Source organism: Haemaphysalis longicornis, unplaced genomic scaffold, assembly GCF_048455015.1.
Source record: "Haemaphysalis longicornis isolate Haplotype H1 unplaced genomic scaffold, Haemaphysalis longicornis Haplotype H1 scaffold_4, whole genome shotgun sequence".
NCBI classification, from domain to species: Eukaryota; Metazoa; Arthropoda; class Arachnida; order Ixodida; family Ixodidae; genus Haemaphysalis; species Haemaphysalis longicornis.
In genome coordinates this window covers 155403159-155417821 of record NW_027526361.1, presented here as the reverse complement: position 1 = coordinate 155417821, position 14663 = coordinate 155403159, and the positions used below count along the sequence as shown (strand labels likewise).

General features: G+C 47.5%; 1 protein-coding gene across 1 annotated transcript in view; it reads left to right on the top strand.

Moving 5' to 3' along the window:
- Positions 1-14663, top strand: part of LOC144180630 (uncharacterized) — an 86344-nt gene that overhangs the window by 57521 nt on the left and 14160 nt on the right. Inside the window, exon 3 of the mRNA XM_077708943.1 lies at positions 13961-14096. Within this exon, the coding sequence (XP_077565069.1) occupies positions 13961-14096 (136 nt within the window). The remainder of the gene's footprint in view (positions 1-13960; positions 14097-14663) is intronic.

Below are 14663 nucleotides of genomic sequence, written 5' to 3'. Positions count from 1 at the left end.
AAGACAGTGTTTGCCACTGTACCTACATATGCCTATCCGTGCCTTTCAAAGAGAACATGGCTTGAACTGCGATTATAAAGCAGAAAATGGTGTTTTTTATTTATATCAAAAATTATAAAACGAGTAAACAGAAAAAAGTACAGCTAATGCTTGCATAGGAAACTTGGCTTTTTCATTATAGAGAGAGTAGAGCAAGTGGTAGACAGAAGTGACTTAGAGACACCCCACTCTCTGAGTCATTTCTCTCGACCACATGCGCATATTAATTGAAAATGTTTGCTATTGCACAAAAAGAAGAGTAAACACGTTTATTGATGCTGCAAATGCCAAGAAAATAAAAGCATGTCATCGTTTTTGAGCCCTCTAGGAGGAAACGGCAGCATATGTCGAGTTGTGGCCGTAGTTCATTTGCCTCCATCCTAAAGCTGCTACCAGCCCTATTTTGCGCAAAAAAGCTAATATTGAACCACAGCTGTTCATGGGGAACTAATACGCACTCAGGAATTTCACGGATATTCTTATCGCCTGAAGCTGAATCACAGAGGAGACAAGTAAAGAGGCTCATCAGGGCAACTACCTTCTTTGTTCAGCAGTAATGAGGTAGCGAGTTGTATGTTTAATATACAAACAATATTCTGCCGAATTCCGGCGGGTTCTTCTTCTTCACGCTAATTATTACAACATGATTACGAGATATGTATACTTCACTGTTGCAGCAAAAAACTAAGCATTCGATAACATGTTGCGTAACTATTAGTACCGGCGACATGTTTCATACATGCACCGTTCTTTGGAGCAAAGTGTACTTTCTGTAGGTTTGAGGAAATGGCATCGCAGTTGTTACAATATTAATTATCGTGTAAATTTGACCATGAATTTCCTTTTCGGCACGTCTCTTTACCACAAATCATTGCATGAACTGGAGGTCAGGCGTGTGGCAAGCCCTTGGAGGAGTTCGCGCAATTACCAGGAGAGACGCACGGGAGGCGCAGGAGAGACGTTGGTAGCACGCTTGAAATTTCGGCAAACTTCGTTCAAGAAAAGTGCAGTTTTGTAGTGCCGCTTACATGGGTATGCTACTGGGATAGTCTTCGGCCAGGCTCCACTACAACCAGATGGAATAAAGGGCTGTAGCAGAGCGAGAATCCAGTCCAGGTACGTCTGTTTTTCAAATAAAGGCAAGAAAAAAAATCTTCCGTGTGTCGAGTATCTGGCGCGCGTTCAAAATCCCCATAAAGTTTAGCTGGTCCTGCAGTCTTTCTTTACGTAACGACTTATAGACCATGTGCGGCTTTGGCGCGTAAAACCCTCAGAATTTTTATTTCAGTCCTGGTAAGTCAACCCGTATGCGATCGCGTCACCTGCGCAGGAGCACAACTGGTTTCCGGGCGATTGGGGATTGCGCAGTACCACGCTTAGTCTACCAGGAACAGTTACCGACGTGTTCTTGGCTCTCCTGCAACTCTTACTGGTGTAGGCGGTGGGGATAAATATTAGCTGTACTCGTTATATCGGCAAAACAACTTGACGCCCTAAATGTACCTTATAGGGACACTGAATAGAAAAGTTACTCCAGATAGGCAGAATACAAATCTATTTACGTAAGCTTCTTTTTAAAAATAAAAGTAGGAAATAGCGAGAACGCCAAGAAACGTCCCGCCGCCACTGGCTATGCCACGCAAATTTCATCGGAAGTGCTTAAATCTTCCGCGTGCGCGATGCCTTTCCTGGCTACGCTGGGCGCCGTTACTAGGTCATACGTGTGGCGATGGTACTGCTTTACGAGGAAGCGTGCGACCTACGCAACAAGCGGTTGGTTCGACGCCAACAATCGGGGAGTCTGAAAAGGACCGTATGTATTTCTTCAACAAGGCATCAACACTGATCACTGGTCCCACGGAGGAACGTTTTACTTAGTTGTACAGAGTTGCAAAGTACGTGGGAGTTCGGGAAAACAGGCCTGGTTTGACTGAAACTAAGCAAACCATTGGGTATGTTGTAGCGTTGTATTTTCTTCTATGTACAGTTTAAATAGCGGTGGTCTGGGCGCAGCCATGTTGTGTGGTGTGACGTCATTTTCCTTGCTGGCCTTCAAGAGCTCGTTTCTCGCCCTGAATTTTCTTTGGGGCGGGGCGATTTGCATGGGGGCGGGGTGCATTGACGAGAGCTGGAGAGGCTTTATGGGCGAGCGGTACAAATAGTTTTGAATGTCGCTTGGAGTGGGCATTGATCGGACGACTAGATAATGTGGGCCAACCTTCAAAAATTACTAATACCCGAAAAAAGGCCCATAAAGCTTTTGAAAGCACTGTTATGATTTACAACTATCGCCAAAGCTTCTGTGTACGCTTTTCATAGCTGTGTGGTGGCATTTTTTTTCTATTTCTACGTACGCGCCAACAATGCATATCAGAGTTCTGCAACTTGCGGCCCCTTGGAAAGTATTATGGCGCCTCCGGCACGACGCCAGGATGCCCTTGTCACTTTCTAAGGCTGACGCGGCAATTTTACACTCAAATGGGGTTATACAGAAACAAAGCAAGATCGCTTCAAGTTAGCATTGCCTCCAATTGTCACACTTAGCGAGGTAATGTTTTCACTTCCTGTATTTGCACCGGTACAAAAAAGCTCCCCTCCACCTCTCTCCCGCCCCCCCCCCCCCCCCCCCCCGACGATATACCTGCCGTGTCGGCTTCATTCAACTCGGCCGTCCGCCTCGAAAGGTTTCCGACCCATTAAGAAAAAATTAAACTGCTTTGAGGCGCTGGTTCTATTTTGCCTGATGAAAATGTACAGATTCGCTCGCACACAGGTTATTTAGAAATTGGGGAATGACTTCGAAGCCGCAGCCTCCAGCGCAATGCAACTGCCGCTACGGCTAAGGTCTGGTTGCGCGAGCCTGTATAATACAGGCCTGGAGTGCGTCGAAACAATTACAATGCTTATTAAAGGCAGGTCTCCGCGCTCGTCAAGAGTAGGAAGGATGTGTTAGCGGCACCCCGGAGCCGCTGTTGGTGCGATGAAAGGCATTTGGTGTACTTTGAGTAACTCGAGGTTAAATTTCATTACCACCTCAGAAAGCTAATACGCGCTAGAGAAAACTTTGGAAGAATCTAAAAGCCACAGTTCCAATCGGCTTAAACAGCCAGACTGGCTCGTTTTACCGCGACGACAAGCACGCAACGCGTGAACACAACAGGAGCCACGCTTTAGAACAAGCGTGCCGAGAGATTAATGGGCACTCCACCATGCTTGCCGTCAGCCTTTCGTTACGTACAGGAAAACTCACCCTTTCCGATGTTCTTGGAACAAAATGTTTTCGTTAGAAACTGGTGATCCAGCGCAGCCTGCTCTCTGTCTCGCGCTCTCTTAACGGAAAGCTGGTGTTGCGTACCGGAAGGCCGACCCGAGCCGAGCTCCGTCGCCTCCGACATACGTGTGGTAGCATGGTTTGAAGCAAGCGGACAGCCAGTGTTGCTGCCGTGAAGAAGTCAAGAAGCAGTAGGCAAACGTAACTGTTTACTTCATAGCGAGAGATGCGCCGAAGCCAAAGAACAATGCCCCGACGGTCGAGGTTACAGTACAGGACTCGAGCAGAGTGACAGCATGGATTCACTTCTCAAACAGGAATGAACTACAGCGCTTGGGGGCGGTCGTATTTATACCCAAAGCGCTAACGGTCGAAACAAGCGTTCCCTCTAGGTTGTGCACCCGACACGAACAGCACAGACACACACAACACTCTTTCCAGAGTTCGTGAGCAGTCGGTAGTAGCGGCGCACGCTGACTCCGAGAGAGGGGACAGAGGAGGCCTCTGCAGCGGCCGTGGGGCTTCTGTGTCCTTGGGGCAGGTATCTACGTGTTGCGTCGGCACGCCATCAAGGGTTGATCGCACCGATAGATAGGCCCCAGAGATCCAGACAAGTCGAGACATGCAAGCGTGAGTCCCCGACAGGGAGTGGGGGTTGATTGATTGATTGATTGATTGTAGGGTTTAACGCGCCAACGCAACGCAGGCGATGAGGCGCGCCGTAGTGGAGGGCTCCGGATTAATTTTGACCACCTGGGGATCTTTAACGTGCGCCGAAATCTCGCACACACGGCCGTTTTTGCTTTTCGCCTCCATCAGAAAAGCGGCCGCCACGGCCGGGAATCGAACCCGCGACCTCGTGCTCAGCCGCGCAACGCCTTATCCACTGAGCCACCGCGGCGGGTGGGAGGGGGGGTGGGTGGGGGGGGGCTGCTTGAAAGGCGCATGTAGTGGAGGCTTCGCCGCACAGCCTAGGAATGTTGAAACAAAGCCCAGCCGCGGGCTCGTTCGTAACAGCTTCTCCGCCGCGGGTCCGAGATCCCGATAGATAAGGGTCTTCAACCATTGTCCGAGAGATGCTTTCGGAGACAAGTGCTCGCCAGGTGATCGACTCCAGGCCTGGGCTGTACTACACCGTGCTGGAGCTTCACTGGGGCCGGTCACTGGACGAATAGTGGCCCGTCAAGAACGTCTCTGGCTTGGTGAGGGAAGAAACCGAACACAGGAAGACACCACCGCATCGCCGGCAAGTGCGAAGACAAATCCACACTGAAGCTCTACCAGGCTTTTAGTTGCGATAAAATACGCTAATAACTAACTACACTAGTGATAGTTTAGCCCAGCAGTACGTTATACAAGCGCACAAACTTGAACGGTGGCATTTCGAGTGATTGGAAATGTCCCACACAAAAAGAAATGTAATCGTAAAGCGCGAAACATGCTTCAAGAAAAACAATGAAATTGAGAAAGTCAGGCGTCTACAGGCCACTTCTCGTGCAGAGAACTGCGATTTGAGCCATCGTCATTGCCCTGAGCTTTCCCCCTTTTGATTCGCACTTTAGGTGCGCCCGTTCTCTGAGCGCTGCTGTGACCAATCGAGAGGACATCGGCCTTTTTCCGAGACGTGTATCGCGCGCGCTGAAGGCGCTGCTCTACTTTCCACCGCTCGAGCAAGGCGTGCGTTTTCGTCCTCGGCCGCTCCGAGGTCCGCTGCGACCCGGCGCAAAGCTTGCGTGCGGCGCTACCACTCGACAGGCCCGCGTAGGTGCTCTTACCACACTTTTTTGCGACACCGTCGGTAAGTGAAAACCGAAGGCTGTTTTCGCTCTTATTTCGCCGTGTCAAGGCCAATCTAGGTACGGGCGGTCCGGTCTTAGAAGATGGCTCAACCCCAGGCGACACCGGAATTGCTACGTGCTCGGCTGGTCGTGGCTCGACATCGAGTCTCTGAGTTGTGCTAGCGACTCGCTCTGTTGCGGCGTCGTCGTGAAGCTGAGCTGCACCATGAAAATCGTTCAGTGTCTCGAGTGCCGGCTCTGCCCCAGCGTAGCTGGGTTCTGAACTCGCGTCCGGAGAAACACCTTTCGTTTCAACGGACTCGTGTTGCCTCCTTTCACTAACGTCACGGTTTGGGCTTTCCGGCGGAACGTCGTTAGCCTGCGAACTGCGCGAGTTCGAATCGGTAGCCGTTTTCAAGGCCTCCCGTGAACCTGAGCACTCCGAACACGACGACGCTGGTACATCTCCGCACAGTGTACTTACGCTGCCCTCTGTTGTGAGCCTCCGGAAATGCCCCATCCTCGCTATCTGTCTGAGTCTCGCCATTCCTGTGAGAGGTGGCGACACTATCGTTACGTGAGCCCTTTGCAGTGAGCCTAGCTGATTCTTCCCCCGGCAGTTTCTTGAAATGGTACCCCTTTATGCGTAACAGCTGATCCGACCTGTTCGAGAACAGGTACCTGTATTCCGGAAGTTGTTGCGGGTATATTGCCGCCTGCGTGACAACTTCACCAAACAGACCTCCGATGCTGACCTTAGCAATCGGCAGGCGCACGTTTCGTGCTGCTACGGCCTGCTTCACCCAAACACACTGTCCCATCAGCTGATCCGGTTCAACGTACGAAGGGTGGATTATGTCTACCGTCGCCGCGGTGTCCCGAAGAACTTGCCACGGTTTACCGTTGACCACGAGCTCACGTACGTCCGGCTCCAGAAACTTCCTGCTATCCTCACTCTGGTCTAGCACGTGAAAGGCGACTTTTTTCTTCTTGCAACTCGCAGCGAAATGCCCCGTCTCACCGCAGTTGTAACACGCAGGCTGTCTGCGTGCTTCAAAAGCTTTTCTTCGGCGCTGCTCTTCAGCGTCTTTGCTGTTTTCCGTTTCGGTGCAGTTTAACTATCCACGAAAACGACTTTGGAACCTCCACTGTCTTCCTGGGGAGCTCGGCCTTTCGGCCCTCACTTATCAGGTCTCGGCCTAAAGTCTTTGTGGCGGTTTTTCGGCCCCTGCGCACCTGGTCGTGTGACGAACTCGTCGGCTAGCTGAGCTGCATCATCCACAGTATTTACCCCTGGCCTATCTTGCACCCAGAGTCTCAGGTTTTCTGGTAGACGGCGGTAAAACTGCTCGAGACCGAAGCACTCAACTACCTTGTGGTGCTCTTCCAAAGCCTTTGCCTCTTTGAGCCATTCTTCCATGTTAGCCCTCAGCTTATAGGCGAACTCCGCGTACGACTCGCCCTAGCTTTCTCGACTTCATGGAATTTCTGGCAAAACGCCTTGGCCGACAGCCTGTACTTACGCAGGAGGCTCGACTTGACTTTCTCGTAGTCCTCCGCCTCCTTCTTTGACAAGCGGGCCATGACGTGAAGTGCCTCACCTGGCAAAAGCGTAAGCAGCTTTTGCGGCCACGAGTCTCCGCTAAACTGGACCTTCTCGCACGTATGCTCGAAGTTGACCAAAAAAGACCGATGTCTTCTCCTACCTTGTAGGGTCGTAATAGATCACTCATTCGTAACGTAGGTCACGCATTCGCCGCAGACTGCACGCTTGGCGCGCTGCTGTCACTACCACGCCTAGATCGAGATGCCTCGATGTCAAGAGGCTTCATTTCCAGCTCATGCTGTCGCTCACGTTCCTTCTCTTGCCTTTTTTCCTCGCGTTCCTGTTTCTGCATCTCGAGCTCCTGTTCTCGTTCCTCACGCTGGCGCTCCGCCTCTGCCTCTGGAGCCTGACGTTTAGTGGTCTCCCTGCCATTGATCAGCTCAATGCATTCAGACAGCTCGTCATCGTTAGCCCCAACAGCGAGTATAGCCTGTATCAGCTCTGGCTTTCTCGGCGCGTCCGTAACATCCAAGCGCAACTTGTTTGCAAGCTCCACCAACTGTGGTTTTTTAAACGCCTTCAAATTCATGGCCGGTCTAGAGTACTGCTTTCCCACTGCTCCAAAATTGTTTTGCACGAATAACCCACGCGACAAAAGCACACGCTCTACCAGCTATATGCAGAAGCCTGGTAAAACTCAGTGAAGAAAAGTCCCGCACTCAACATTGACCGCCGTGAATTCTGCGAAGCCCGAAGCCACATCGACGTCCGTGGTGTTGGATCTCGCACCGCTGGCTCCAGGTGTTACGAAGTTGACGTCCGACCGCTGCCAACCAGTTGTTGCGTACGGGAAGGCCGACCCGAGCCGAGCTCCGTCGCCTCCGACATACGTGCGGTAGCGTGGTTTGAAGCGAGCGGCCAGACAGTGTTGCTGCCGTGAAGAAGTACACAACCCGTAGGCAAACGTAACTGTTTACTTCATAACGAGAGTTGAGCTGAAGCCAAAGAACAATGCCCCGACGGGCATCGTTACAGTACAGGACTCGAACAGAGTGACAGCATGGATTCACTGCTCAAACAGGAATGAACTATAGCGCTTGGGGGCGGTCGTATTTATACCCAAAGCGCTAACGGTCGAAACAAGCGTTCCCTGTAGGTTGTGCACCCGACACGAACGGCGCTGACACACACAACACTCTTTCCAGAGTTCGTGAGCAGTCGGTAGTAGCGGCGCACGCTGAGTCCGAGAGAAGAGAGAGAGGCGGTCTCTGCAGCGGACACGTGGGTTCTGGGTTCTTGGCGCAGGTCTCTACGTGTTGCGTCGGCACGCCATCGAAGGTTGATCGCGCCGATAGATAGGCGCCAGAGATCCAGGCAAGTCGAGACGTGCAAGCGTGAGTCCACGACAGGGGGGTGGGAGGAGGCTGCTTGAAAGGCGCACGTAGTGGAGTCTTCACCACGCAGCCAAGGAGTATTGAAACAAAGCCCAGCGGCGGGCTCATTCGTAACACGGCATTGCGAAAGACCGCACACACGGACAGTCTTTTTGAAGTAGCGAAGTTTGCATGGCGATTCATCCCACACCTTGAGGTCCCAATCACAGTTTGCACATACGATTACGGCGAAGATTTTGCCGCGTGATTTCCACATTTTCTCTTTGGCACTCCGCTGAGCCCCATTGCAGCCTACGGCGGAAGCCGATACCGTCACATCCTAACGGCCAGTCATGGCGAGTGCGGCGCTAGCGGCACCTGTTGAAGGTCAGCCCAACTGCTCGCTGTAAACGGTCTATACCAGAATACATCACCGGCACCTCGCTTGCTTTCAGTTTATGGGGGCGCAAACAGATTGATGAGCGTTTCATTGGATATTTCTCAGCAATTAAGGCATCTTTCGGCACAGAAACAATTCTAAAATGGCTATGGGAAGGTGAGACTTTCGTTTGAAATTAACCTGCTTGTTACCTTCACTGTTCCTTTAGGCAGAAAAAAATACTGCAGAATAATCAGTTGGAAATGCCTTAGTTTCATATTGAAATAAATGTTTCATTTTTCGGCAAACACTAACGCATGCCCGATAGATAGCACAAGCGCGTATATTCTCACGCACGGCTACGGGACTTGTGAGGGCCATAACCCGTTGCATGATCTCATTAAGTATATATTATTGGTTCTACTCACTCAGTTTTCCTTAATTTCGAGCGATTTAAACTTGAGATGTTGCACGGCGGGTACTGCAGTCGCAGTTTTCTTAGTCGCTAAGAAGGCAACATGCTCAAAATACGTCTAGACCAGGGGGGGGGAGCAAAATTTATGAGGGGCAGTCGGATGGCTCTGGTACACTAATCACACGTCAGGCGCAGGACCTTGCAAAATGCAGGAAGAACCCGTGAGAACTTGTAATAACTTCTGACACTCCAACGCAATTGTATGCTGAAACACAAGAAAACCCGTCGATGGGCTCTTTTATCGTCACGTAGCAGATGTGCATTCCGTTAAAATGTTTTCCTGCCAGTATTTGACGGTTTATGGTTGAAAAATATTTTGCCTATTGGTCTGAATTTTGTCCTCTAATGCAAATAGTGACCGACACATTAACAGGTTCTGTGTACAACTGTTGCGACTGAAGATGTGCAGTTTGTGGCATCTGTTAGCATGGTAGAATGCCTACCGCCCTTGCCAATGTCTAGCAGCGTGCTCTATATTGTCCATTGTATGGTTGTGCCTTGTTCTATTTTCCCTTGCTCATGCGACTTATGTTCCCTTGTCATGGAAAACAAATAGATTTATTAGAAGTGAAGCGTCATATTACGAACTATTCTTCTCCGCAGTTGAACTGCATTCATTTTAATTTAGTCAGGCAGAACTAAAACAATGTTATTTCAAACCTTTTTAATGACGTAGACATGCTCTGTGATGCTGCAATAATTACTAAAACATGGATTGAATCTGCTGGTGACGTTTTCACCATTCCACAATACAAACCATACTACATAAACGGAATTGGAAAACGAGATGGTGATGTATGCATGCTGATATCGAGTTAAATGCCGCGCGAAATGTTGTCAGTTATTTTTAGTTACACCGGACTTTGAAATTCTTACTGCGAAATCTGGCTCCCATATTCTCGCTGCCTGTTATCATCCACCGAGTGGCGCTGTTCTAAATTTATTATCTTCCTCGATTCCTTTCTTGAATTAGTAAACAGCCACAACTACCACCTATATTAAGTGGCGATCCTAAAGCTAACCTGCTGGTTAGAATAATATGAAGACTGAGCTTGTAACTATTCTAAATCCTTCCTTCGGTCACAAGGCAATAGCTTCGCCAACTAAAGTAACTGAAAACTCTGTGACCCCTGTAGATCTCTTTATTACAACTTTAGAGACCCATAACATTAAAAGTGGCGTTATTCCAAACGCGAATAAAAATCATTTGCCAATTTTTCTTTCAATTCAGCAGACGGAAAAAAATTACGCAAAATTATGACCGGTCAACAGTTGCAGGAATCAAGCATGAAACTTTATTCCTTTTTTCACAACCTGTAACCGATAAATCTTGGGATGATGTTCTTTACCATTATCAATGTTATAATATATTTATGAGGCAGTTTACGGATGCTAATTCCGTTTCCTTCCCTTCCAAAAATGTACCCCATAAAAAAAAGCAGGAAAGCCCTGGGTGATTCGCGAAATTCTAAAGCTTATTTGGGAAGGGGATAAACTCTGCAATAGACTCTTTAAAAGTAGGTGTCCTCATGCTTTAAAGATATGCAAAGAATTTAGAGACTATGTTACTAATAGAGATTCATGCTTCCAAAAAAATGGTACTACTGTAACCTTTTTGCTCCACAACCGGACGTTTAGAGGATATATGGAAGGTCCTAAATACTTTACTAGGGCGTTCTCCAGAGCCTATCAACATAATTACCAAAAGCAACAGTGAATGAATTGCAGCAGGAGAGACAGAGAATAACTTTAATGAAGACCAACGATGTTAGCCGAGCCGTCGGGCCGGCTTCCTACGCTAGATGGGAGAAGAAAAACGAAAAGAAAAAAAAAGAGTAAAAATGTGAAAACAAAAAGATGTCATTAATAAACCCAAAATTTTCAATCAGAAAACTCTGTCCAGTTCTGTGCTCCGAAGAAACTCCAAGGGAGCTTTGATTGCACGTGCAGCCTGACTGGGACCCGACCAAGGACCCAAAACAGCTCTCAGCTCAAGTTCCGCACCAAGCTGCCTGCACAAACATAATATGAGTTTCTGTCTTTGAACGGTGTACTTTGGACACCCGCAAACAAATGATGAATGTCTTCTCGTGAGTCACATCTGGAACAAAGGGGTGAAGATGCCTGCTGGATTCTGTACAGGTAATGTCCCGTGTAGGCCACATTCAAGCACAGCCTATGTAGAATGGCTTCCTCGCGCTGGCTAAGTCCAGATGGCATTCTGAAGGTGCACTTTGGATGAATCGCATGAAGAGGTGCGTATTGCTGCCTTGCATCATCCAGATAGACATGTGCACTTTCCATGCGGTTGATGAAGCGAGCATTCAGTTCAGTTCAGTTTATTGTAATGCATTGCCGCATCCTTTCTCGTAAATGGGATCGGCAGAGCTTGAGTGCAGAGACTGTGGGCAGATGAGGCGGCTGTGTCAGCTGCGGCGTTGCCGGCAACTCCGCGGTGGGCGGGAAGCTACTGCAGACTTACTCCTTCGTCGCTCACTACCATCTGCGCCCTATTTAGCAACAAGTCCTCGACGACAGTTAATGAGCTGGCTGGGCTGCGCGCTGCTTTTCAGTATGTGTTAATGCAGCCGGCCAATCAATGGGCTGTATTTATAGACTCCAGGTCAGCACTCGAGAGCTTAAGTCGCTTCCAAAAGAGCATCTGACTTGGGAAATCAACCTTTTGCACTCACAAGCCATAAATTTGCAGTAGGTTTAGTCAATGCCTTCAATGAACACCTGCTTTCAGTAGCACCGATATCTACTAACAATGATGGCCATTGATCCTTTATGAAGCCTTACAAGCCACACACAATATTCTTCGAACCAGGTGTCGACAAAAGAATTATTTAGGTTTTTTTGTAGTTATCAATTACAAATCCGAGGATGCTTTCGGTTTACAAATAAAGCCACTGAAGCCCGTAATCGATAAAATATCAAAGTAGGTTTACTGCACATGCATAACACCTGCTGTTTAAGCGCTACATTTCTCCTCATCTTGCAGTGGGCAAGGGTTACTATCCCATTAAGAAAAATCAGCATTCCCTCCATCGAACGTAGGTTTCCCACGTTGAAGTTTTTTGTAGAGAGGGGGGCAATTTCGGCCAGTCTTCCTAAGTGAGTATGGTTGCCTTGACAAATGTGCGCTGGGGACGCTAGGCGGTCGCCATGAGGAACCAACAAACCTGTGCGCTTCGCATTTTCTTTGTGTTTTTACTGCCAAACGATCACCGCTTTCTAGGTCAATTGTCCAAAGTGGGCAAGCTTAGCTTGCCCACTTTGGACGTCACAAAGAACTTACACACAAGCACTCGGCATTTTCTTGGTTTTTTTTAGCTGCGGACAGGAAAAACAACGATTTGTTAAACAGCTTCTCTGTTAAAAGGATGCCGCAATGATTTCCCTAAATATCTACCAATATTCATTTTGCCTGTCTTTCCGAAAGGCCTAGAAAATTATTCTTAAGCATTCAATATCTCTCAGATCGCTGCAAAATTCCAACTCCTGCGCAGTACGGTCTAAGGAAAAATATGTCGAACACATCAGTACGTGCAAAAAACGAATACATACCTGAAAATCAAAAAAAAAATATATTTCTGGGTAATCTTCTAGACTTTAATAAAGGGTTTGATCTTATAAACCACCGAATTTTCTTTCTTAAAATCGAACATTATGGTTCCGGCGGTGAATCCTCATCGTAATATCTTCGTACTTGGAACACGCTTAGAGTTTGTTGATATCAAATCGCAATCACTCTCAAACCAAACCTGTAACTTTTGGCGTTCCTTTGGGCAGCATCCGTGGGTCTTTGTTTAGTGTGAGTATAAAATAAATAGTAAAAGTTGATGATTTGGTGGAATAGATATGATATGTCCACGACACGAGCCTGTCCCTCCGTGAGAAATCTGGAGTCCAATTAGGTGAGCACGCCAACAATACCTTATTCCTCACTGTAATTGGGCTATTCCGAATGATTTTGGAATAAATATAAAGAGAACTAAGGCAATGTTATTTCACCCTCGGCATAAAATTTTCAGTTTCAGCCGAAACATAAGTAATACGGAAAACGAAATCGTGCGGGATTTCAAAACATACGATGTCTACTTTTCAGAGCATATGCTTTGGGTTACCTAACTGAGAAATTATCATGTGTGACTGGCAGTATGCGGTAGCACTGATTTCACTTTCCAATCTCTGCAAGCATTATTCTATGTAATTTTCGTTTTTCACCTGTATTGAATTATGCTGTACTAGTGTGGCGCACTACCGCGCGTCAAAACATAAACTATTTATGGTACAAAAACGAATAACTCGCATTGCATATAAAGTGTCTACACTGCACCACCGAACAAGGCTATTTGAGACGTAAAAATCATTTAAGAGTATTGCCTGTACCTGTTAAAATTATATAGTAACTTTAAGTCTGCAGTAAACAGAAACGCTAAAACAAAGGCTACTTTACACAACTACGTAACACTTTCACGCCCTATCGGACACGTAATCCTGAGCAACGGCAAGTCGACACTGCCGCCGAATTACGGACAGCGCATGCTGTGGTTTTGCGGCCCTTCTTTTCTAAGCAAATTCCATTACGAACATGGTTCCGAAAGTTTTACACTCTCTTTCAAAACACTCCACAGCGCGTTTTTGTAGAACCTTCATATCCAAATACTTGTTTCTCTCGCCTTCGTTTCTTTTTTGCCACTGGCTTTTTTAGTTACTTCTATTCGCAGTTATAATTGCGCTTACGCTTATGCGCTTACTGTTGCGCTTACGCTTCATTGATCTATTTTGATCACCTGCCTGTACACACGACAGTCTTCACTGGTAATCCATCAGTGTTCAGACCATTGTATTTTGTTTTTTGTTCATTGAGCCAATCCTAAAAAAACTGTGCTCTGTTTGATTTCTGCACATAAAATAATGTGTATGCTTAGTTTTGAATGCATATACATGCCCTGCATACCTCCGCTGTATGCCATGTTGGGGGCATGGACCTGTCTCAAGCCCTTGCATGGCATTTTGTACATGCCTCCAAGCATCTTTGATGTCAAAATAAACGGAATTGCATTGCATTGAAATGTTCACTTTTCTTTCAGATGTCCCGATCAAGAGAAGGCCACGTGTTCGTCCCAGTGGTTAACTTATCGAGTGAAGGAAACTACCGCTGCGAGGCGTCTGCCGAGGCGCCGTACTTCCAGACTGTAGCGGGCGAAAAGGAGGTGAAAGTGTTCGGTGAGGCCACCCTGTTGCACCACTATTGATAGAATTGCACAATAGATGAGTTCAAAATGGACTAACCCATTTGAGGTGCACAAAAATAGATATGACAGGAATAAATGCGGTCGCCATGGATGATCGAATATTCAAAGGATGTGAAATTCTGTAGCAACGCGCATCACACCAATTATTTTTCTAAAAGAAAGACGACTTGCACCGGGCTGTGACTAGTAGTGAATAGCAGCAAATAGACAGGGAAGCAAATAGGCAGCACGGAAGCACCTCATGAGTGTAGCAATCTTAGTGGTTAGCTTTATTAGAATTGCTCGGCCATTTGCAGATTCAATTGCAAAAAAAAAAAAATGTTTCTCTAACTGTAGCCTGTTTTGCTAGTGAGTTACTACTCTGCTCGATGGTGACTGCACACTTTTTGTTGACGTAACAATGAAACGGGTGCTTCAGGAGGCTTCCCTTTTGTTTTGTTAGATAGTTGCAAAAATAGATGCCAGCGGAAGAATATTTTCCGTCAAACGAGCTTCCCACGTGTATTTTTAGGAACCGGGAACTATTATTCCTTTCGTG